Source organism: Festucalex cinctus, chromosome 7 (assembly GCF_051991245.1).
Source record: "Festucalex cinctus isolate MCC-2025b chromosome 7, RoL_Fcin_1.0, whole genome shotgun sequence".
NCBI classification, from domain to species: domain Eukaryota; kingdom Metazoa; phylum Chordata; class Actinopteri; order Syngnathiformes; family Syngnathidae; genus Festucalex; species Festucalex cinctus.
The window spans coordinates 10,704,461-10,730,031 of NC_135417.1; the positions used below are offsets into that span (position 1 = coordinate 10,704,461).

General features: G+C 38.8%; 3 protein-coding genes across 6 annotated transcripts in view; 1 reads left to right on the forward strand and 2 right to left on the reverse strand.

Annotated features, from left to right (window-relative positions):
* Nucleotides 1–1,515: 1,515 nt before the first annotated feature.
* ube2s (ubiquitin-conjugating enzyme E2S) lies at nt 1,516–5,302 on the reverse strand. Its single transcript, XM_077526144.1, has 4 exons — nt 5,099–5,302; nt 4,029–4,176; nt 2,147–2,337; nt 1,516–2,065 (listed from the first exon to the last, which is right to left on the reverse strand). The coding sequence occupies exons 1-4, from the start codon at nt 5,099–5,101 to the stop codon at nt 1,703–1,705; spliced, it is 705 nt and encodes a 234-aa protein (XP_077382270.1). The 5' UTR covers nt 5,102–5,302; the 3' UTR covers nt 1,516–1,702.
* A 1,203-nt stretch (nt 5,303–6,505) lies between these two features.
* On the forward strand, nt 6,506–11,786 carry josd2 (Josephin domain containing 2). The gene is made up of 4 exons (XM_077526145.1): nt 6,506–7,202; nt 8,969–9,094; nt 9,182–9,379; nt 10,819–11,786. The coding sequence occupies exons 1-4, from the start codon at nt 7,081–7,083 to the stop codon at nt 10,946–10,948; spliced, it is 576 nt and encodes a 191-aa protein (XP_077382271.1). The 5' UTR covers nt 6,506–7,080; the 3' UTR covers nt 10,949–11,786.
* A 1,198-nt stretch (nt 11,787–12,984) lies between these two features.
* ttyh1 (tweety family member 1) overlaps nt 12,985–25,571 on the reverse strand; it is a 30,130-nt gene continuing 17,543 nt past the window's right edge. Inside the window, exons 8-15 of one of the 4 annotated variants that reach the window (XM_077526874.1) lie at nt 22,494–22,569; nt 22,283–22,338; nt 21,170–21,262; nt 20,990–21,082; nt 20,712–20,851; nt 19,899–20,066; nt 15,693–15,771; nt 12,985–14,413 (exon numbers count right to left, since the gene is read on the reverse strand). In XM_077526874.1, coding sequence (XP_077383000.1) covers nt 14,330–14,413; nt 15,693–15,771; nt 19,899–20,066; nt 20,712–20,851; nt 20,990–21,082; nt 21,170–21,262; nt 22,283–22,338; nt 22,494–22,569 — 789 coding nt within the window. In that variant the 3' untranslated portion in view covers nt 12,985–14,329. The remainder of the gene's footprint in view (nt 14,414–15,692; nt 15,772–19,898; nt 20,067–20,711; nt 20,852–20,989; nt 21,083–21,169; nt 21,263–22,282; nt 22,339–22,493; nt 22,570–25,571) is intronic. The other 3 variants (XM_077526877.1, XM_077526875.1, XM_077526876.1) reach the window with 3 other exon arrangements.

Sequence of the window (25,571 nt, forward strand, 5' to 3'; positions counted from 1 at the left end):
GGCGGGATTAATTACGAACAGCTCAAAAATAGCAGTCAGCACAAAACCTTCTGGCTTATGCTAATAAAGCAAAATGCCAGGAAAAGCCAACTAGAACTTCTAAAATGTATTTGGGGTTATTCAGAAGCACTTGAGATTATGGCAGGTGTGCTTACTTACCATTTAACATGTACTTCAATGTGATTGGTTGATTCTGAGCATTGCCACATCCACAGTAATAGGAGGGTGTGCACACTTGTGCAAGTACACCAGTTGTTTAATCGCTTGGGGAAAAAAAAAATAAAAAATCCTCCAGTTAAGTTGCACAGGTTATAAGTCACAGTGATGATGGAAAAGAGTTTCATTTTATTTATTTTTTTAAATCTTGTTCTCATTTGCTTAAAAACAAAACAAGCTGACATTTGAACAAGGGTGTGTAGACTTTTTATATACCCACTCACAACTCTTGTTGAATTTCTTAAGAAGGGATCTTGGCATCTAATATTTGTAATGACTGAAGAAAAAACTGCAATTTAGGATGGATTTTCCGTCATAATGAAAAGAACAAATCCATTTAGCAAGCAACGCCGTATTCCTTCGTGAGCCATTAAAATTACATTTGTGGAATACGAGCTATGAAGCCGTTTTTTTGTGCATCTCAGGGGGCGGCCATTTTGCCACTTGCCTTTCGAATGAAGATGACATCACAGGTTGTGTTCAAATGTGCACCCCACTCGATATATAGTGCCCTACCGAGGGGGGTCACGCCATGTTGAGGTGGCATTTTGTACCCACAATGCACTCTGAATAGTAGTGAAGATCGATGTTGACAATATGGGAAAAAAATAAATAAAAATAAAAATTACACCGTGCGAGTGACAGCACAACAATCAAAGCGGTGCATTAATAATTTGTTTTAGTTGAAAATATGTACAACAAAGGAACTAAAGTAGTTTTAAAATATTTTCATTCAGAATAAAAAGTCGGCGATTTGTGTGTCGTAACAGTTACGGTGGTCACGTGATATGCGAGCAGGAGAAAGTAGCTCGTCTGAATCGCTAAACGGTCGTGAATGAGGTTTTAGGGGACAAGGGTGGACATTCGGACACAGCAGGCAATGACCAATCACAGCTCACCCGTTTTCTGAAGCTGAGCTGTGATTGGTTGTTACTTGAGACCTGAGCAACTGTGATGTCGTCTTCAGTCGACAGCAAGTGGCAAAGATGGAGATGGAAAAAAACGGCTGGATTTTGCTGCTTAACTCATATTCTACTAACGCAATATTAACCAGAATGACATATTTAGACTAGTGGGGCTGCATATAACATAAAAAAAAAAAAAAAAGAAGTTTTGGGTTGACTTCCCCTTTTAAGCCTTTCAGGATATGCAGTAACCTCACTGTACAGGAACGAGCGTGCTAGTATATTGACCTTGAGATTGATATCAACGATATCGACTAAACGTCTTTCCACGTTAACCCACTGCGATGATTTTTGCCTTGGGTGTTTTTTTGTTGTTTAAAAGCGCAAGAAGCCATTATCTGTCACCATTTTTAATCTCATTTTAATTTCGACAAGTCAAACGCTACGTACGGTACAAAGTCTTGATTGTGATAAAAAAAAAACAAAAAAAAAAAAGAAAAAACTTAAAAAGGGGACAACTTGGATATCTTGTATTTACACTCTTCCACGCACACGCACACACAACCTGCAAACATTGCAAATTAAAGTCGCCTCAAGGCGCGCTTTTTATCCGCTTTCTTTTTCACGGCCGCGTTATTCACGCCGCTACTGCTGGCGGTCGTGCTGGGTCCGTTGGCGCCGTTGCCGAGGGCGGCGGGCACGGCCGGCGCGCCGCCGCCGCCTCCCGCCCGCTTGCCGAGGTCCCCCGCGTGCTTCTTGGGCTGCGGCCCGTCGTTGGGGTCCTGCGAGGCCCCCGAGGAGCCGGCGGGCCCCGTCATGGCGTGGATCTCCGTGAGGAGGCGGGCGCGGGCCTCGTATTCGGCGTAGTCCTCCAGGAGCAGGCGCCCCGCCTCCTCGTTGAGGGCCGACTCCGGGTTGGGGTGGATGAGGAGACACTTGATTGTCTGCGGGAGGCGAGGGGACATTCGGGGTGGATTAGAAAGCGCGCGAGCCGAGACGCCGGAGCGAAGACGGTCAAATCTTACGAGCAGGACGTGTCTGAGGCCGAGTTCCGCCTTCCAGTCCCTCTTGAGGACGTTGACACAGATCTCGCCTTTGTGACCCACGTTGGGGTGGAAAATCTTGGTGAGGAAATAGCCTTTGGGCGGAACGGCAGGGAAGTCCTTACCGAGGACCAGGCGCATTCGGAACACGCCGCCGGCAAACGGGGTCCCCTCTGTCCACGCATAAACAATTCATCGCATGAAGCCCGACGCGGAGCGAAGCCGACTCGTCAGCAAGCACCGGATCCAATTTAGGGAAGACGAAATTAAAACCTTGCTAAGGCCCTTTTGAGTAGATGATGATGACAAAGACATTTTTCGGTCATGTTTGTTGTGTTTTTTTCACTGTGGATTTGGGTCCTCTGGTGTGTGCGGCTTGGCCACTAGGGGGCAGTATAATCCATTTCAGAACCACTCATCCTCACAAAGGTCGCAAGCATACAGATATAAATGGAGCTGGTCACAGCTAAGCTCAGTAAGTTACAATAATATTATTCATTTTTTTCAAAGGGTTAAAAAAAAGGAATTTATTTTTTTTGTACAGTAATGTACCCATTTTATAAAATTTATGAAGGTTTGAACATTGTGAATGTTTAAACAAGAGAGAAATGTGAGAAAATGCAAATGCCTCAATGAGCTTAGTGTATAAACTGTGTAGTAAGGGGCTTTTACAGCCTTAAAACATGTACAATAAATTTAAAACATAAAGCTAACTACTTCGCGGATTTCATTTATTGCGGATATTTATTTATTTTTTTAACCTAACCCCAGTGGAAAATGAGGGAACATTGTACATGTTCTTTACTTTTAACTGTATTAAATTTGTTTTTTAAGTTTGTTTTGTATGCAAGTGCTTTTGTGAAGCAAGTTGACTCTACTGCCACCATCTAGTAATAATATTTCATATCTGAAAATTTGTACTCACAAGTCAAAGGGGGAGGGGGGAAAAGAAACTAAATTTTAACTCAATATACTGTACAGCAGTGGTTCTCAACCTTTTTTCAGTGGTGTACCCCCCGTGAAATATTTTTTCAGCCAAGTGCACAAAGCATTTCGAATTGGAGACAAAAAAATAAATAATAAACCGAGAGCTGTGCTATCATTATCTGATTTATTAAACTTTGGAACGCTATTTGTATTTATGTGGTCTCTGGAACTATTTGGAAATAAAAAGATGTAACTTAAACAAATAATTTAAATTATAAAGATTTGTGCACATACAAATTATTATCAGCATAAAGTGTCATCGTTTGGGATCATAGTAAAGCTCTGTTCTCAAAAAGAAATAATTAATTGAATTTTAAATAACGTTTTCAAGTGATTGACAGGTTATTCTAGGTGGAATATGACAAGTTGGGTCAAACCATTATGGAAGGGGGGGAGATGCTGTTTTTTTTTTTTTTTTTTTTTAAGGACACTGAAATTGAATAGCCTCCAGAATAGAAAATTCGTTTTTATGAACTTATATTTTTTTTTAGAAATACTACATATACTTTTAAAATCTATTTATTTTAAAATCTCACGTACCCCTGGAGTGCCTTCACGTACCATTTTAGAACAAGTTTATTATGTCTGAGGCATTTTTAAGCCTAATTAAGGCCTTAATACCATCTGTCAATATACATGACATGGCTTTATTTGCTTACTGGCTGAAAAATGTAAAAAGGAAGAGTACAGTATGAAAAAGTGCCCTTAAACTTAACACAAAACAAAAATGGCTGCTAACTAAAGGGGACAGCTTGAACAACTCCCTGACAAAAACATCAATTTACATCATGGAGAGAAATTTGAATGGATGGACATGGCAATATCAAATAAACCTACATTCCTGCTATACTTTTATTATAAAAGGCTTCTTTCTCACCAGGCCCTTCTATGGCCGTGTGCAGTTCCGTTATGTCTTCGTCACTGGGGTAGATCTTGATACCCTCCGGCGGGTCCGCGGCTAAGGCTGAAACTTCTTTGTACACCAAGCGAAGAACATGAGGGGGCAAATTCTCCACATTGGAGTTCTGTTGGAAGAGAAAAGTGAATCAGACTTGTATAAAGCTTCAGAGTACAGTGTGGTCCCGCAATATCATGTATTTTTCAAGCGGTCGGTTTTTTATTTTATTAGTTTTTTTTACAATATAATTAATTACACACTGTAATGCCCTCACATGTAGGAAAGAAAACAAGTTTCAGGCAAGGCACAGATGGGCACAGTGTATTTTTATGTTATGATGTAAATGTGTTTTTTAATTCACGCATGTACGTTTACAGTGCATTGAAAAGTATATTTCCAATTTTTTTTCATCATCTATGTCACATATTTTCAACTACGAGTCAGGGACTAAGATAAATGAGGCTTCACTGTACTGGAATTCTGCTTTATTACAAATATGCACTTAGCTGAATTCATACAGTAATTCTTCACTTTGCACAGTTTAAAAAGTCTTGAACAGTTTGTGCACATTTTGTCACTGCAAATGTCAACAAAAATACGTTAGAGAATGCCAATTCGTTTAACTTTCTCTGAAAACAGAATGTCACAAGCCGTTTACTAGATGCTGCTGAATATAAATTAACCAAATGTGTCTTATACACAAAGCTGATATCCCTGTTTAGAGACTAAAGAAAGCCATTACGGTAAACGTTTGAACAAACCTAATTACACCAGGTTGGGGTTTAAAGTGACGTCACGTTTGCTACGCTAACGAGAGGGAAAAAAAAAAAAAAAACGCGTGTAAGACTTGATACAAGCTATGTCCTCTCGCTGAGACACGTCACAAACAAAAAAATAACTCGTCAGAACATTTAAATGACATCATTATTTGTATTACTATGACCGAATCGGAGTAAGGAAGCTCGACGCCTAGCGACGGCTAAACACTAAAAACAAGCTAATGGCTAACTGAAGCTAGCCGTACAATCGACCGCTGACGTGCGTCTTACCATCTTCAGAATGAGTTCTTTCAAGGCAACGGGTTTTAGATTACACGATGAGGTCTTTTCTATTAAGTGCGACGGGGACAAAAATATTTATTAGAAACTTCTTGGGTTCTCACTAGCTGCTGCTCTTTTCTTCGTTTTTCGTTGACACAGGAACAAAAATACCCTGCTCGCCGTGCACTGTTAACCTGGCACCACTACCCAATGGGATCGTGGCAGTGGGGCGTGTTCTTTGAATTTAACCAATCGCAATTTAGATTTCGTGTACGTCATTAACAGGAACCCAACCATCCGCTTCGAGGGGTTTTAAGTTGTCCGCCATTGGTCCGTTTGAAAAAACGAAAGTCCACGAATGGAAAAAGATATTTTCCATTTAGAAATGGGGAAAAATATTTCTGTTTTTTTTATTTTTATTTTTATTTTTTTTAACGTTTTGGGCTATTTTTTTTTAAATTTATAACTGCAAGTATGGCAATCATTCTCATATTGATACTACAGTATTTCCTATACTGTATTATAACTGTACATATAAATGACTAGTAACAAAAAAATAAAAGGGCTCTGAAAACGATAAATATTTGTATAACCTTTTTAAAAATGAATTTGAAACCCCTGTACAGTACTTTTGTTTTTCAATAATGTGTTTTGTTTTTTTTAATGGGAAAATGATTTATTTAATTTTCTAGACAAACGTTTTGGTTTTTTTTTCGAATAATCCACACTCAATTTGGAACTAGTGGTTAAAAGTAAACTGAAAGTTTCTTTTGATATGTAATTTTAATATTTAAAAAATGTTAATTAAGTATTTTTCGCTGTGATAACAAGCCGCAACAACGAGATGGCCCACGATTAAATCAACTTTGGCACTGAGGATTTAATTATACAATTTTAATCATTTATTTTAATTCTTGCATTTCGACTGATTCATGCTCCAGTCCGGTAAGTGGCAGTAATGAACGTTAACGTCTGGTTGCAAGCCGCCATTCAAATAGAACAAGAAAAGGAAGACAATCAAGAAATAGACACCAGAGGGCGCTCCTACGCCGCGGTAAAATCTGATGATTGCGCATCTCAGCAAAATGTATGAGAATAACAAGAAAGAAAAAAAAACTTCTCTCTTTTTGGACAGCAGTTTACTATATAACTATAGAAACTGTTGTTTTGAATGGTATGAAGCGGTCGTAATCATGCCAGACATAGACAAAAGTATATATTCTGTAAAAAGGAAAAAAAACAAACAGAAATAAAAACAACCTTCGGTAAAATTATAATTTGCATGAATACAGAATTCTATATGTATTACAAGTTTTTATTTAAAAAAAAAAAAAAAAAAAAAAAAAAAGTACAGACTGAAATTTACTTGCGTATTAAAAAAAATAAAATTTCACTATCAATTTTATTCAAGACAAGATAATTTGCAATTTTAAACAAAAGTATTTGTACTTCGTTACACTTCCCAACACTGGTATCAACGCTGGTAGCATGTACTTGTATGAATTAATTGCCCCCCCTTTTTCTTTTCTTTTGTCTTTTTAAGCACAGAATAGCAATTTACTGCAATCCAGGGCCTGAAAAGTGATACACAAAGTGGAAAGTGTTGTTTTGAATGAAATGAAACGCTCGTAAAAAAAAACAGCAACAACGCGCGGGCACTTCCGGGTTCTGGATGGCGCTGTCAAGCGCGTAACACCACCTTGTTTTTTTTGGGGGGGTTGGGACTCGCTTCGTCAACAGCTTATTTCGTTCGCTCTCAACAACAAAACACACTCTGAAGAAGAACGAACCAAACACTTTCACTCGGTTATTTACTCATTTATTTGTTTTAATAGTTTGTTCGCTCGTTTGACGTCATAGCAGCCATGTTAGCTAGCTAACTAGCTAGCTTGCGCGCAGCTGCTGATGTTGTTGTTGCTCGCGCCAACGCGGATGACTTTTGTTTCGCTCGGTTCCCGTAAAAGTTGCGTGTTGTTATTTTTGCGATTATTATGAGCGAAGGGGAAGTGTTCCACGAGAAGCAGCGTCTGGAGCTGTGCGCCATCCACGCGCTCAACAACGTGCTGCAGGAGCGGGTGTTTACAAAGGAGACAGCCGACGAGATCTGCAAACGGTACGGCGTGAAATTAAGTACTTATTTCATTTCATTTTATGATATGTGCGCCTGTTTGGACGGGGTTTTGTAATCAAGTGATGAAAAAGCATTATTTATGTCTGCTTAATTGGGCAAAGAAAGCCGCAAATGGACTGAAACGTGTGTGCAACAGGGGCGTTCCTTAGAAATCATCTGCCGCCTGGGGCAAAGGTACCACTGCATCGCCAAGTTTCATTTGTGTTAGGGGGAGTTCAGCCAACTGTACATATCGAATCCATTTCTTCTTCTATTAAAATGAAGTGAAAAGCCCCCCCCCCCCCACAAAAAAAGTCATATTTTGAAGTTGTATATTTTCTAGCATAAGGTTGTATATTTTTTGCATAAAAATGTGTTTTCAAAATTACATTGTAATTAGGGACAGACCGATTATTGGCTCGGCCGATATTCAACATTTTTAGAAATATCAGCATCGGCCATTTTGAAGAATCATATGGCCGATAATAGATCCATTAAAAACAAAACAAAACAACAACACGCTAACTTCAGGGAACTGATTTAAATGTAAAAAGAAAAAAGAAAAAACGTTTTTATTTTCATTTTCGCCGACCCAGGGAACTCTCTGTACCTTCTGTTTTTGTTTGAAATTAAAACTAAGGTAAGTACAAATTTAATACTTTAGATATTTTTAAATTATTGAACACTATTTGGTGTAGAAAATAATTGTTTAGTTTTATATAACTTTTGAAAACATGTTAATGCTCCGGGAAGATCCTGGAAAAAAAAAAAAAAAAATGTCTATTGACTAAGATTTGGGAAAAAACAACAACAATATTTTACCATCCCTAAAAGTTGCTCAATAAACATATGCTTCAAAATTCCCCCCAAAAATAAGAGCTGGAATTTGTATTTTTGCCAAATTTTGCTGCTAATATTTTCCCTTTTTAGTGAAAATGAATATCGGCTCCAAATATCGGTTATCGGCGTCCTTGACTACTACTAATCGGTATCGGCACCGAAAAAACAAACAAACATATCGGTCTATCTCTAATTGTAATATGTGTTTTCAAGATTAATTGTTTAAAAATTTTGATATTAAAGTAGTACATTTTCAGAGGGAAAAAAAATCTGCATTTTTTTTTAAAAATTAGTCGTAAATATGTACATAAAGTTGTCTTTTTTAAAATAATTTTTTAAGTTATTTAATTTGTTTATTTTTAAGTTATGACTAACTTTAAAAATCTACACCCTTTTATTTTGAAAATATCCAACCTTTTAAAGAAAAGATACAACTTTATTCTTTCATAGTCAACAAGCAGTAGACCAAAAATATCATTTAAATTTGTAAAACTCAACTTGGTGGAACATAAACTATGAAGCGAATGCTGACTTAACCTGTAAAAATGTGGAAAAGTGCTCAAAAAAATTCCCCCAATGACGCACTGACGAAACTAATGTGGAAACAGGGCAAAAGTCACACGTTGGTTTGGCTAATAATCAAGCTTCCATTTGGGGGATTCAAAAAAAAAAGAAGAAAAGAAACCATTGTCACTTTATGGATGTCGGCACACAGCCAACGTGACCGCGAGACGCGTTATTGTCCATCTGCGTCGTTGACCATCCTGACCGGAGAATGTCAAATTACGGCGGTGAATCAGCTGTTTGTGACTGTGTGGCCGAATCCCGGAATGTTGGTGGACGGAAATTCACATTCCCCGTGTCTGAATCAGAACCACGTATTAACGAATGTTTTTTTTGTTTTTTTTGCTGTGTGTGCGTGTTTGCAGGCTGGCTCCGCAGTGTGTGGTCAACCCGCATCGCTCCGTGTTAGGCACGGGCAACTATGACGTCAACGTCATCATGGCGGCCCTGCAGAGCAGGGAGCTGGCAGCCGTGTGGTGGGACAAACGCAGGTTAGAAAAGTTAGTCATAATCGGCTGCCGATATGTTGGCGTTGACTTAAAAAAAAAAAAAATTACAAATGTCCTTCGAACCTGCAGGACGGTCCAGAGTCTGTGCATCTCCAAGGTTCAGGGCTTCATCCTCAACGTCCCGTCGTGCGTCTCGCTCGGCATCCTGTCCCTGCCGCTGCCGCGGCGGCGCCACTGGCTCGCCGTCCGCCAAGTCAACGGGCAGTACTACAACCTGGACTCCAAGCTGAAGAGTCCCGTGTGCATCGGCGGGGAAGCGGAACTACGGTAAAGGGGAAGAAGGAAACCCCGTTCGGGTTCACAATATTTAGCGAATGAAAGTTATGTTTTGATAGTGGAAGTTGGCGACGAGTTTTGCTCAGATCGACCAATCAGACGACAGGAAAATGCTGACATCAATGAGGGGAAAGTTGCTTTTTTTTTTTTTTTTTTTTTTAAATTAATTTTTTTAGATTAAAGGTGTCTATGCTTTAGATCAGTGGTGTCAAACATAAGGACTGCGGACTGGATCAGGCCCACGAGATGATTTTCTACAATTAAAAATAATAATAATAATAATAAAAAAATTGTACTGTAGGACTAATTAATCAGCTGGCCACAATCAAAATATATAAAATTTGTGAATCGTCCCAGATGTCATTATTTTACACACAACTGAAAGTTATGGTTTTATTATTATTTATTTTTGACCATAGACCAACAAACGTGTTAAATACGACACAAATTCAACGACTGGTAACGCAAATATATGACAAGGATTAGAGTCATTAACTGCGCCACGCAATGCATTCTGGGAACAATATATATGCAAAACGGGTAGATTGAACACATTTCCAGTTCCATTTGCATTTGTATTTTTTTTTTTGGGAACAATATGATTACAGCTGAGCTCCGTAATTTAGGGCTGGCACACAAAATAATAGCGAAAATCTGCGTATAATTGACGGCAATCATTTTTAAGTTATATATCGTTATTTTACCGATGCAGCCCACTTGGTAACATATTTTCCTCCATGCGGCCCCTGAGCTAACTTGAGTTTGACACTCCTGCTTTAAAGTAGTACAAATTTGCAGAAAAACTAAATATAAAGTAAATAAAATTTTATAGTTTTGAGGGAAAAAAAAAAAAAAGTCATATTTTGAAGTTGTATATTTTTCAAGAATAAGGTTGTGTAAAAATGTTTTTTCAAAATAAACTTGCAATATGTATTTTTTAAGATTAATTGTCTTGAGATTTTGAGATTAAAGTAGCACATTTTCAGGGGGGAAAAAAATCTGCATAAAAAAAAAAAAAATAGTCTTCTATGTTTCGGGTAATGATTGGTCGTTACCCGTTTCCTCAGCACAGGTGATGTCATCTTCAGTCGACAGCAAGTAGAGAAATTAGTTTTAAAAGGTATTAATTCATCAAAAATAATGAAGTTTTCACATTAATTATAGACAAAATAGTAACTTTTTTTTTTTTTTTTTTTTTTTTCCCTAAAGGTTTACAGAAAAAAAAAATCCTGTAAATTTATTGGAAAATATTCTACCACTTCACAACCCAAAATCTAATTGGTTGAAGAAATAATCGTGTTACTAATACAGTTGCGAAAAAAAATTGTAATTTCAAAGACCTTGGGCAGATTAGATTGACACGGCAACACACGGATGCTAAAATCTGATTGGACGAAAGATGTAACATTCACTTACATGTTCTCTCGCAGGACTTTCCTCAGCGAGCAGCTCTCCCACGACGTGGCGGAGATGCTCCTGGTGGTGCGGCGGGAGGTGGAGGAGGACGGCTCCTGGCTCAAACCCGACACCGCCGGTGACGCCGCAAACAGTACGGCGTGATAGCAAAAAAAGGACTTGATTTATTCTTTTTTTTATTTGATTTGATTTTTTAGAACACACCTCATGGCAGGAAAGTCTTCAGGGAACAAAAACAATTAACGACCACACGCGCCAAAGAGAAGCCTGTTTGGAAAGCCGTATGAGAATTGATTTCATATCCTTATTAAGTACTAGTTTGTCCTCACTAGTAAGACAACTTTGGCACACTAGTAAACATGCAGTTATGCTACTAGTGTGCCAAAGAGCGTACTAGCACACATCAAGGATATGAACTAAACGCTCAGACGTCTTTCCAATAAACTTGTGCACTTGTGACGTGAAGATCCAATGATTGTAACTTTTTCTCTGCAGCTAAGCTAACGTGGGGGGGGGAAGCCATTTTGGACATAATTGGATGGAGCGCTTTAGTAGTACAAAGTGCAGGCATGACATCATCGTAATAATAACAGTGACAGCTTATGATTGGATTTTTTATTTTTTTTTTGTAATGAGCTACTAGTACTACTAGTGAAACACTACGTTAACTAGTTGATTTTTATTCCGCTAGTAGTATTAGTAGCACACAGTTAACTAGTGAACAGTTTTCCCTCAGTAGTCAAAAGTGAGGACAGTGTACACTACTAGTAAGATTACACGAACGCTAGTTATGTCAAAAAAAATCAACAACGTTGAACTGACCAAGTCAAATGCCCGCTTCCTCGTGTCTCCTCTATTGATCTATGCATATTCTCGAAGAGTTACGCGTCTCTGTGGTGCAACACTTGTGACTTATTGACCGGCGACCTAAGTTTCTAACCTTGAAATGTATTTATAATAAAGTTTTGTTGTTTTAACACTCGGTCCGTGTTCCATTTTTACTTCCTTTTCAGCGACACGTTCAGGCAGTTGCTAATTTGCATATTTTTCTTTTTTTTTAACTTCTTTTACTGCATAAATATTTTAAAATAACTGACATTTTTTTTTTGCCTTTCATTTGTTTGCACAGTGCACAGGTTTTAAAACCTTAAAAGGGATACTTGACTCACTGAGCAGTAGTAAAAAGTGAATATTTTTTCAATAATTAATGTAACTTCATTATTTTTCATGTACAATGAATACCTTTAAAAAAAAAAAGTATTTGTTTTTTGTAACTGCGTTTTTTTTTTTTAAAGTAATTTTTCTTACTTGCTTTCGACTGATGACATCACCAGTGCTGAGGAAGTAGATAACGACCAATCATGGCGCACTTTACTGACCAAACCCAGAAAACAGGTGAGCCATGATTGGCCGCTACCTAATTCCTCAGCGCAGGTGATGTCATCATCAGTCGACAGCAAGTCGAAAAATTACTTTCTAAAGGTATTAATTGTACATGAAAAAAAATGAAGTTCGCAAATTCATTCTGGACAAAATATTAACTTTTCACTGTTGAAAATTGTTTAGAGTCAAGTATCCCTTTAAAAACAAAAAAACTATTCTCAATATTTTTTTTTCTTACTAACTGCATTGCTAATACAGGGGTGCCTAAAGTTCAATTTGTTCCATGACCACAATTGTAACTATATCTCAAATTATCCTTCCCCATTGGAATAAATAGAAAAGACATTAAACGGTTGCGGCCTGTGAAAAACTTTAAAAAAACAAACAAACAAAACTTTATTATACTTCAATAGTTTTTGCCCCATTTTTATTTTTTTTTATTTCGATTCAATGGACATTTTGCTGCTTCTTCTGGTATGTGCACCTTGGCCACCAGGGGGCAGTATAATACCAACACAGTTCTACACAAAGCTGGTCAAAACTCGTTGGTAAGCTCCAGGAATAGTTGTTCTTCACAGAGGATAAAGAACATGCAACATATGACTGTTTTTGTTCAACTTTCACTATACTTATTGTGGCTACAGATCGAGTTACCGCAAACGATCGAGTATGGTAATCGATACTTCGACACATCCCTTGTTTTCATCACATCTTAAACTGGTTCAAAATCAATAAGGCAAATGGCCATCATAGAAGGTTCCGTGCATCTGAGTTCAATGACTGTCAAAAACACATCAGGTTATTGTAGTAGTATTTTTTTTTTTTTATTTATTTATTTATTTATTATTCATATTAGACTCTTGAGTGTAAAAGGATGCCATTCAAAAGGAGCATTGAGAGTACAAACTCAATTGGAGGGGGGTTAACACGGTCAGTTGGGGGAGATGGTGGGAGGGGCTTGAGGAGGATTCAATGAAATCTCCAACATACAATAATATACACGCACGCACACACACCCCACACACACAAAAAAAAAAAAACATTTCGGAGACCCGATGCTGTGCTATGCAATGGGTATAAAAAGTCTACACACCCCTAGTAAAATGGCAGGTTTTGGGGGTTTAAAAAAAAATGAGAGCAAAAATAAAAAATAATTTCAATTTTTTTTTTTACACTATTCTAGAGGGGGAAGTAAAACCAAATAAGATGTGGTTGCAAAACTGTGCACATCCTAATTCTGAGTCGTCAGCGTTACGTTCAAAATGGCAGAAATCTTGTAGTCCGCTCGTTTCTCACCCTGCACATTAAGGATAAAAAACATTTGGAAATGATTTATGTTGGTGTAACTTTGTTTGAACCCGCAAAAAAAAAGCGGGCATTCGAACAGGGGTGTGTCGACTTTTTCTACCCACTGTACATTGGTTTTATTGCTATGTACCTGCTGTGGCTGCATGGGATTTGTAGTTCTTTTAAGGGTTCTCCGTTTCAAAGCAGGCTCTCGTAGCCCTCAACCACGGTGATTATTTTTCTTTTAAAAGAGAAATGATTATTATTCCGATATAGACAGTGAGATATACATAATACCATCAGGTCATACACAGAAAATACAGAATTACCACCTATAAAAAGCAATCATAAAAAATATATACCAAGTGAGGGGGGAACTGCATAACCATTAAAAGAAAAAAAAACAAATGTGCTTTGTTGCTACGTGCCAGTGCTTTTTCTACAACAATTTCATATTTATATATTTATATATATATGTATATAAAACGACTTTCAAATAAACGGGTGATACATTGAAGAATATAAAACTACATAACGTAGTCACGTCAAGACCATTCTCCACTTGCCTCACCACTGTTCACAGTTTACACAGTTTGGACAAACAAAGGGGGCGGGTTTGGTTTCCACAGTCCGGTTCACTCCTGCGCCATTTTTTTTTTTTTTTAATAAGTGCTTCTAATCATCAGAATTGTCAGAACAAGAATATTCAGACATTAAACGCAACACTAAAGCCTTCCTTTTGTTTCCTTAAGATTAGTTTCCCTTTGTTTTAAAGTGTCCATTCATATGAAAACTAAACATTTGTTTTCTTCTTCTATACATTTGCGAAGAAAAGAAAAAAAAAAAAAAAAGTTATCAACGTGAATACAGATTCCTCGAATGGGCGGGGTTAGGGTGTGATTGACTTCCCCCGTAACCAGTCAGCATGCTGGGAGAGTACTGCGGAGAGAGAGCACACGTGTCATTCAAACACGCAAAAGTCATCTGCAATTTATTTGTAAAGTTATTTGGAAATGGGTCGGAAAATGTTGACGGTCTTTTGCTAGAAACACTTTCAAAAATATTTTTAGCCTCTGTACTTTTAAGAAAAACAAATAAATAAATAAATAAATAAATAAATAAATTAAAAAAAATAAAATAAAATAAATAAAAGCTAAAGGCAAGACCCCGAGTGCTACGCCAGTCGTCTAATGCAGGGAAGGGGAACCTTCAACCCGTGGGCAACATCCAAAATCTTTTTTGAGTACAGTGGAACCCCGCACACTTGCCGTTCGGCACCCATGGAATTCACCTATATGTTTGTGTTTTGTTTTTTATGTTTTTGGTTTTCCCCCAATCAAATATTTGTTTTGTTTTTTTACCCTGTTTTTCCTGATTTCTTTTCGGGTAAAACAAATTTTTTTTTGTCCCATAATTTTTTTTTCAATTAAAGTTTTTTTTGTCTGTTTTTTTTTACGCTGTTTTTTGTGAATTTTTTTTTTTTAGAGTAAAACAAATGTTTTTTTTTCCCGTTAATAATATTTTGGTGTGTCAATTACTGTATTTGTGGAGTTTTGCTATTTGTTTTGCCACCATCTTGTGGCATCTTGGTACCACGAAACTAGAGTCTCCTCCAAAAATATTGGTCAATTGAATTGTTTTTGTTGTATAATTAAGACGTTTGGGTTTCAGATCAAAAGATGAAGACGATATGACGAATCATATCAATCACTGGACTTTAACCCAATAAATAGAGCATGCGTTTGACCTCCTGAAGAGGAGACTGAAAGGAGAAACACCCATAAAGGAAGCAAAAACTGAAAGAGGCTGCAGTAAAGTTGATGCTGTTATGTCATATTCACTTTAAGCTTAATTAATTTAATAATGTCTGTTTCAATACTTTTGAGAACTTCAACTTTTGTCTCATATTCATCTTTTGGTCTGAGACCCAAATGTCTTCACAACAAAAACAGGAATTGCCGTTCCAAAACTTTTGGAGGAGACTGTCTGGTGTAGTGAATTGAGGAGCTTAATATAGCCAAAAATAGTGCTTTGCCGCCATCTTGGGGTCACCAAGTACTCGTGAATATTCATGGCAGGGCACAGTCCCAGAGCAGAGTTCAATTGAGTGCATTGTTTAAAAAAACAAAATGATAAAAGTAAAACAAAGTGTCCCCAATCCTGCACTAGCGACGAGCACGATGATCAAAATGGCACACACAAGAACAGAGGAACTCACAGAGGGGGGTGGGGACTGCCTGTCAGTCAAGGGGAGGCTCTCATAGCCAGGGTTGCCATTGGAGGAAACGTTTGGAGTCCTGCGTAGAGAGAGTAGAAAGAAGACAAGGGGAGGAGGAGGAGGAGGAAGAGGAGGGATGGAGGATGAAGAAGACACGTCGAGAAAGACGGGAGACGGTGGCGGTGGCACGGGAGTCGAGGGCAGGTAAAAAAGGGAAGAGGGAGAATCAGCGGTTAGAGATCAAGCGCACAACCAAAAACTCGCTCTCGCTCTCATTTTTCACTCGCCGTGCATCTCCGCTTCCGACTGGAGGCGCACGCATCCACGCATCGGCATGCTTTTCACTTGACGCGCTCGTGAACGCGTGATGGAACCCCAGAAAGATTTTGGGTTTTTTTCGGGGGGCCGAAGTACTCCAACTCAGCAGAGAAGTGGACTGATTATTGTGCGTGCGCGAGCCACTTAGGTACACCTGTGCAATACAATAAGATCCAATTTCATGGTCATTATTATATCGTCACTTTGCTGTGAGGCAAAGCAAAATGATGATAATTTCTTCTTCATATGCGTATACAGAAGCCAGGCCTAAAGAGATATACGAATAGTTTGCACAATTGTACCAAATGTTTGTGGCATGCAGTGAAACTATTACATGATTGCCTTCCTCGAATATTGGCGTATTTCATATTCGTTTTTAACTTATACACTTTTTGTCCTCACTAGTAAGACAATTCAGCACTTTACAACAACTGTCTTACTACTACTTGTGCTGCTTTTTAATTTTTATTTTTTTTATTTTATTTTATTATTATTAATTCAATCTCTGGTGTAATAACTTTATTTATTGATTGATTTTTTTTAAAATTTTATTATCTGTTCTTATTGCTGCTGGATATGTAAATTTCCCAGAGGGAGCCATCCCAAAGGGATCAATAAAGTCAAGTCAAGTCTAAGTCTAGTGTGATCTTAAGCTGGATTTCAACATCGAACAGCTTCGAGATCCGTTGAAAGGGATATTTGACTCATCGCACAATTTTCAGCAGTGAAAAGTAAAAAGTATTTTTAAGTATTTTTTTTTACTTGCTGTCGACTGATGATGACATCACCTGTGCTGAGGAAGTAGGTCACGGCCAATCATGGCTCACCTGTGTTCTGGGTTTGGTCAGCAAACTGAGCACAAGTGATGTCATCATCAGTCGACAGCAAGTAGAAAACATTTGTTTTTAAAGGTACTAATTGCACATGAAAAATAATGATGTTACCACATTAATTATAGACAAAAAATTAACTATTTACTGCTGAAAATGGCTCAATGAGTCAAGTATTCATTTAAGGTCCGCGTACAAATACGGTATTTGTCTTCATTTGTAGGACAATTTTGTATTAACAACTACATGTTAATAGAGGCTACTAGACTACAGAATGACGCCTGCCTACTTAATTGGACTTAGTAGTGTTGTTAGTGCAGCACAAGAGTCAACTAGTAGCTTAAATTGTGATCTAGCAGGCCAAAAGTAGAACTAGTCGTGGAAAAACTACTAGTGAGGCACAACTCTTCCATGTGTTAATAACTGCATGCTACTAGTATAACTACTGACAAAATTCTACTGGTTAAAACTTCACTAGTACGACTAGTAGCATGCATTTGTAACTAGTGAACAATGTTGCCTTACAGTAAATGTCACTAGTTATCCTACTTGTATGCAGAAATGTCATACAGTAGTATATTAAAAAAAAAAAAAAAAAAAAAAAAAAAAAAGGTGTACAGCACATCATTTGTCTTAGTAGTGAGGACAAAGCGCATACTAGTGCATGGACCTAAACTATCTTTCATTCCATAACCTTGATATGTGCTCGTACGCTTTTTGTCCGCGCTAGCGAGACAATTAGATGCACTGAGTAGAACTCGGCCACACACTTGGAATAACGTACTAGTAGGACAACTAAATTGCGCTAGTGAAACATAAGTGTGCACTAGTTGACAACTGCATGCTACTAGCACTAGTAGTGGCATTTTAAAATTCGACTCGTTAGCATCTCACGCCTCACAAGTACTACTAGTAGCGCGCTGATGTCTGCTAGTGCACAATTTTGCAACATTTAGTTGTCGTACTAGTGTGCAGAAACGTCATACATGATTGGTAAAAACATTCCTAGTAAGACAGTTGGTCTACCAGTGCCCTCAACTGTCTTAGTAGTGAGGACAAACAATGTACTAATATATGGAATCAAATGGCTTTCCGTAGTGTGACTGCGCTTAAAAGATGTTAGAAGTGTGACGAGTCATGGAGAGGAAAAAAAAAAAAAAAAAAGCCAAGAGAGATCACAGTGAGCAGACAAGTGATGACAAGTGATGCGGAGGGTGGGGAAAGGTCAGTACCTACACGGGTTTTCTTGCCAATTTACCCCCACCCCTCAAATTCCCCTAAAAAAACAAACAAAAAACAAAAAAAACAGCAGTGGTCTTACTAGGTGGAGATCGTGACGCCGCAATTTCGAGTCGAGGGGGGAAAAGGGGAAAGAAAAAAGAAAATAATAATCGGGCCTGCGTGGTCTGTCCTGAAAACACTCGAGACAGACGGACGGATTGGACAGACACACGGGCAGACAGACGGACGGACAGACAGACAGACAGACAGGCCTCTGCAGTTGTGTCCGCTCCTCTGTCTACACTGTCGTCCATGTTGACCTGTCTGTGTGTCTGTCTGCGCAGGAGCGACTAGAGTGCTGCGTGTGTAACAGCGCGTGGTGCTGCGAGCAAGTGTGACGAGGCTCGCTGACTGCCTCTCCTCTCGTGTGTCCTACTTCGAGTCAAACTTGGATATGATGGAGGGGGAACGTGGAATTGGAATGCAGACTGAGCGGACACAACATTAGGGACACCTGCACAATCCAACCAGATCCCAAAAGAGAGCGGGATGAAAAAAAAACAAAAAACCCCCACAAATAATGCTCAGTAAGAGAGCTTTTCATTTCACTTTGATTGCTGTTGTAAGTTGCAGTGGTGTAATACTGCATTCACTCACAAACTACCACTATTACTACTACTTTATGCAATGCTACTAATATTTCAATTTCTACATCATCTATTACAATTTCTTCAACTATGCTACTACTTCTACATCAACTCCTACTACTTCCACCACATCAATACTTTTTCTACTATCTCCAATACTACCTGTACTACTACTAGTTCCCAAACTACTTTCAATACTGTTTCTACGAAAATTTCTACAACAGCGACTATTTGTACTACCTTTCACTACTATTTATACTACTTCTATCACAACTACTACTAGTACTTGTGCTCATACTACTAGGAGTATCAAATCAAGGTCGAGAAAGTAAAAAAAACTGCCACAGTTTGGCAGGTAAACGAGCTCTTGAGTAGAAGCACTTGTTGCTAAAACCAAACTGTGGCCAGATTTTTACTTACTGGTCCTGGATTTGACACCACTGGCTACGGCTAATAATAGTAAAAATAATGATAGCTAGCTAGAGAGAGAGCTAGATCAAAGGTTATCTAGCTAGAGAGAGAGCGAGAGAGAGAGCGAGAGAGAGAGAGAGAGAGAGAGAGAGAGAGAGAGAGAGAGAGAGCTAGATATAACGTTATCCCAGCTCGAGAGAGAGCTAGGTAGAAGGTTAGCTAGCTAGAGAGCGCGCTAGGTAGAAGATTAGCTAGCTAAAGAGAGCGCTAGGTAGAAAGTTAGCTAGCGTGAGAGCTAGATAGAAGGTCAGCTTGCTAGCAAGAGTGCTAGGTAGAAGGTTAGCTAGCTAGAGAGAGTGCTAGATAGAAAGTTAGCTAGCTAGAGAGAGCGCTAGGTAGAAGGTTAGCTAGCTAGAGAGTCCTAGATCGAAGGTTAGCGAGCTAGAGAGAGAGAGAGCTAGACAGAAGGTTAGCTAGCTAGAGAGAGCGAGATAGATAGAAGGTTCGCTAGCGTGATAGCTAGATAACAAGCTACATTGCTAGCTAGATAGATAAAGAGTTGTTTTACACCACTGCAAATTACAGCTAACCTTTGGTACCACCCTTCAATTAGATTTCATTAGATTGTGCAAGCGTACCTAATATTGTTGCTGGTCGGTATATGTAAAATATGTGAGCCTACACATGATTTGTTTGCTTTCTGGACTCTACTGCAACATCTGGAAGTTTCTGTCTGTCTGTCTGTCTGTCTGCGTGTCCGTGTGTCTGGTGTTACTCACGGAAGGGGCGGCGCGCTAGAAAAGGGGGGTGTCCACCCGGCCCCCGGGTAATTATAGAAGGGGGCCATGGCCCCGCGCTGAGACCCCGAGGCCGTCTGTCTACGTGCCTGATGGGTGGTGAAGGGGTCCTCACTCTCGCTGTCCGAGTCCTCGTACTCTTCCGAATCGCTGGCGAAACGGCGGCCATGGAAGAGAGAGAGATGGAGATGTGTGAGGATGGATGGCTAACAGAGAGAAGGTGGATCACGATGAAACATTAATAGGACCGGTAATTATTTAAGTCTTTTTTTTGTTTTTTGTTTTTTTGTTGCTGATTTAAACATGCATGGGAGCACTCAGTGTGACAGCAGACCAAAATAAAGAATGATGCTAGTGATATGCAGGTGAACAACATTAATAAACAAGGGCAGGAATATTCCAGGTGGCAGAATTTGATCTAAATCGAGTGGATGCTGTCAAAGCTTCGCGAGACATAGTATTCAAAGTAAAAGATTGAGGAACCAAACTTCCTGCATCAGCTTGATGGCAGACATTTTCTCATATGTATGTTTGGTTGAATTGTAGCAGTAAAATAACAAAATATAATAGCTAGCCAGCTAGTAGAAGACAATGCGCTAGCCATTTCAGTATTTCAATAGCAATGTGGGAATTTCCACCACGTCTATTTTGAAATTAACTTACCTGTTGTAATGTGACGTCACACATTAAAACTACAGCGGCAAAGCTAAAATTGTGTAACATGAGAACATACTTATAATCTGGGGTAACAGTAAGATGACATTTTTTATTTATTTTTTTGTCATCCTCCCTCACCTTGGGAAGCTCCTCCAGGCACCGGGCAGAGAGCAAAGAATGGCAGTGAAGGCCAGAGCCGAGAGGAACGAGTACAGCGAGAGGTAGAGCAGTCCCTCCATCCCGTCATAGCATAAACCTTTCAGTGAGTCGATGTAGTCCTACACGTTATAAAAAACAAAACAAAAAAAACAATGTGGATTGATGATGTACAGTACGGCTTCTAGAAGTGTGACGTTGAGATTGTTCTGGATTATGTCCCCACTGAACGGCCAGCAACCAAATTCACTGCGTCTCACCTTGTTGAGGCCTCGGCAGTTCAGCAGCGCCACCAACTGATGGAAGTTGCCCTCTGTGCTGTTGAGAATCTGTTGAACATCCCTGAGTGATTTCTGCAAAGTGTCCCATGAGTGGGAAATTAATTAAATTAATACAAGTACATGATGACTGATTTTTTTTTCAGGATGACTTGAACCCACCTCAGCTTTGGGGAACTGCGTGAGGGCGTTACGTTCCACGCTGGAAAGGTGCGTGTGGATGTTGGACAGCGCCCTCTGCGACTGGGTGAGGAGCTGAAGACGGAGCGTGAAGATTTATTGATGAGTGTCGCACTCCAGCAAGACATTATGACATTAAGTTTGAAATGCAGTCCGATCGCTAACATCAAGTGAGCATTAGTACACTTGTAATCAAGTCCAGGTAAGAACGTTTTGGAAATTCTGCGTTTACAGAAAGGACTTGAAATGCATGTAACCCAATGAATCCGGATTCCCCCCTCATCATATAAATCACACTTTTAATTTAAGTTTAAGTTTAATTTAGACTTAGACTTGACTTTATTGATCTCTTTGGGATGGCTCCCTCTAGGAAATTTACATATCCAGCAGCAATAAGAACAGATAATAAAATAAAAAATAATTAAATCAATAAATAAGGTTACACCAGAGATTTAATTAATAATAATAATAATAATAATAATAATAATAATAATAATAATTAAAATAAAAAATAAAAATTCAATCAATCAATTTAAGAGTTAATGTTGTCTAATAGTAATGTGACAAATATTCAAAGACATTTTTTTATCTTCTGCAAAGAACGACAAATATTACTGTTGCTGACAAAGGAGTAACTTGTGACCAACTCCATGTATATAACCGTATCTGCATTATACTGCCCCCAGGTGGCCATGGCATGCACACCAGAAGGAGCAGCACAGATTATGAAATTAAAGCAAAAAATGCTGCAAAACTTTTAGACTTTTTACATAGTCACCCTCCTAAAATAATTATTTTATCTTATTTATTTTTATTTATGTATGTATTATTTATTATACTTTATTTATGTATTATTTTTTTATTTTATTATGTATTTATTAATTTTTATTTCATTTTATCATTATTTATTTATTATTTATATTTATTTCATATTATTATTATTTATTTATTATTTATATCTATTTGTTTATTTATTTATTTTTTTGTTTTGTTTAGAATTTTGGATAGAGCTCACTAGTGGCACTCATTAGATCGTGTAAGTGCTGTGCTCATGCATGGGCATATTATACAGGGAAGGTATAGAACTCTTGGTACCTGCTGGAACGGACTGTTCATGCGTCGGCTGCAGGTCAGGTAATAATCCAGCACATCTGAGCGGCAAACAGAGCGAGAACACAAAGGAGGTCATGTGGGATTATCCAGCATCATTGTGGTGATGTGGGCACGACAGAGAGAGCAAACAACAACAACCAGGTTTGTTTTTTTGGTTTTGTTTTGGTTGGGGGCGGGGTTGGCAAAGGGATACCTGAGCTGGTTCCCGTGTTGAAGTTTGTGGAGTTGAGCACAAACATGTTTGGATCGGTGCAGAAGTCGCTGAGGGCCTGACGAGGAAAGAAGAAAGAGAGATGGCGTTAAGCAGACACGCTGACCGAGTGACATACTTCCCTCCTGACATATCCGACAGGATGCAGATGGCGCGCGGCCACAAATTGACGCAACGCTGATGTCGTCAATAAACCTACACCAGCCTTCGCATATTAGCATAAAGGCCTCCAAATCGTCAATATGCTGTACATGAGCGGCCTTTTTTTGTTGGTCGAAACGCTATCAGAACAACTGACCTACATTCACAACCTAAATTTTAATATTTAGGCAAAACACGGTTAATTTCGATAGTATTGGTCGGCCGCACATTATTTTCACAAATGATTCATCAATTTAAGGTGTTGAAAAATAGCTTGTGAAGATATCAACTCTTGGACGCTGAACTGCCGAAAGGGTTTGTAAAACTCCTCCCCTTCTTCCCTCACTCCGCGGGAGCCGTGTGGCATTATGTCACCTCAAGATTGAAAAGGCTGGACATTTTTTCGAGACAAAAATGAATGCAAATAGGATAAGATACATTTGAGTAAGCCAACTTTGTTAAAACTAGAATCGCTTCGATGCAGAAGGACCTGGTCCGCCACAAAGACACGTTTACATGCAGATTCATTTTCATGTACGTAAATAAATAAAAGGCAAAATACCAACTTGAATGAAGCAGTGTTTGGTAACATAAGCCAGTTTTTTTTCTTCTTTTGATGATCATTTTGTTTCCATGAAGTCGTGTTTATTCCCAACAGTTCAGTCTTTTCACATGCTTTTCTTAGGTTAAGGCTCTAGCTAATAACTCAGAGTTATGTAAATTGTTGTTTTTTTCGTAATGTACCCCAGACCTGTGTCCATGAGAAAGATGGAGAAGCTGAAAGTAAGAAAAGCGTGGTGGACAAGTTGGCAGTTAAGGAAAAACAGTTTAACCGTATTTCTTTAATCATATAGTATTATATTTTTACTGTTTATTTTTTTATTTTTATTTTTTATAAGGTACAAGTGACCCAACAAAGACACTAGCCACCATTTGACCAATTTCAGGCATACCAGAATATATTCTTTATCCTCCGCAAAGAACGACATCTCCATGTACAGGGTCAGGCAAAATGATCCGACACATTTGTAGGTTTAATAAACGACAAATAAAGTAAAGAAATAAAGCAGTGTTTTTATTTTCAAAAAGTACGTATAATGCCTTTTTGTTTTGTTCCTGTATAGTGCCATTATTTTTTGTTTCTTTTTCAGTTGATGCCATGAATTGGACTGGTGAACATCACGCTTTCATTGTGGAAACGTTTATCAAAACAAATGAATCTGTAACTGCAACACAACGAGCGTTCCGTTTGCACTTCAAACTTGGTATTATTTATGCATTTATTTATTTTTTTTATTCACTCGCCTACTTCTTATTAATATACTGATGTAAAATGTATTTATTTGTTAAAAAAAAACAACAAACAAACCTGTATACGCACTTCAAAATGTTTGCTTTGTTCTTGTTTTGTTACCTTATTCTTTACTGCACAACCGATATTTATGTTTATGTACAACACTTTGTATACAGCAATGCCTGTAATTAAAGCGCTTTATAAATAATGTTGAGTTAGTTGAGTAATATTGTTGTTTGGTGGTGTGCTGTTAGATTTTTCTAATGACTCAATAAAGGCTGCTGCATAATAAACTACTGCACCCTGCTGTATGCACTCACCAGAAGAGGGAGTGATAGTCCCACAGAGGGGCCCCGCTCTGGCGGGTAAAAGTGGCCACCAAGGACATAAAAAAAACTGGGCCGGCCCACAGCGAGCCCTTTGTTTCCTTATCACTAGCCAGGGACAGAGCGTCTCTGTGTGGACTAACAGGCTTTGGGACATCTCCCACCAGCTCCGCGTGACACAAAACAGGCAGCAGAGCAGAAAAACAGCCACTATTTGGCCTCTTTACACATTCTTTCGCGGCCAAAGCTGGAAATGGAGATGAAACGCTCCCAATAAATGTCAAAAAAGGTTACGACTTCCTCCCGTTTCGCTGTCAACGGATTGCACTTTTGCCGTTCGCGTTTGATCCGAGCGAAATCCCCAGAGGGCCCGAGGAGAGAGGCGTGAAGCCGCCGTTGGTTCGCAGCCTCTCCTCCTCGTCTTCCGCCATCTTTCCGAGTCGTCGTCCTCCCTCCGCCCTCGCTCCCGCTCCGAGCACTTCCCTTCATCTTCCATCTTTTTACGTCTCCGAGCCAAACGCCCACGCATCCACCGGCGCACGACTTGCTCGCAGACGCTGCTCGTGCACACGCGCATTGAATTTTTAATCTCTGCCCCAATTTTGCTGCCTTTTTGGGGCTCTGCCATCACTGCGGCGCTCCCTTTGAGGTTCTCGGTTCGACACAATGGGTGCGGAGAGCTCGCACGCTGGCTGCGGCTCGGCCTGCCGTCCGGGGTCAAGCTCACCAAACGAAAAAATAAGTAACAAAAAAAAAAAAAGTACAAATACTTTGTTAATGTACAGCAGGGGTGTCCAAACTACGGCCCAGCGGTCATTTGCGGCCCGCCGTCCATTTTTCAGTGGCCTGCGACGTATGCTAAAAATGGCATTTGACTCAGTTCAAATAAAATAAACAAAACAAAAATGTTTGGAGATGGTCAAAGTAAGAAGGGAGGGTATCGAAAAGCAGGTGCCATTAAAGGTTATTTCAGTTGACGAAAAACTAATGAAAAAACTAAAACTAAAATTCAAGAAACAATATTGTTACCGAAATTAAATAAAAACGAAAATGCTTGTTAAGAAACAAAAACTAATTGAAACTACATTTGATGTTTACAAAACTAACTAAAACTAACTAGAATTATAGCAAACATGTCCTTCGTTTCAGTCTTTGGTAATTAATTGAATGCATGAGCCTTTGGGGATGATTATTAATGTGATTTTTAGTCGATTTATTTTGATATAAACCGGAATAATGACGTTTGAAAGTATATCACACAGAAGTGATGTCATCTAGCAGCAGCCAATAGAAAAGCAC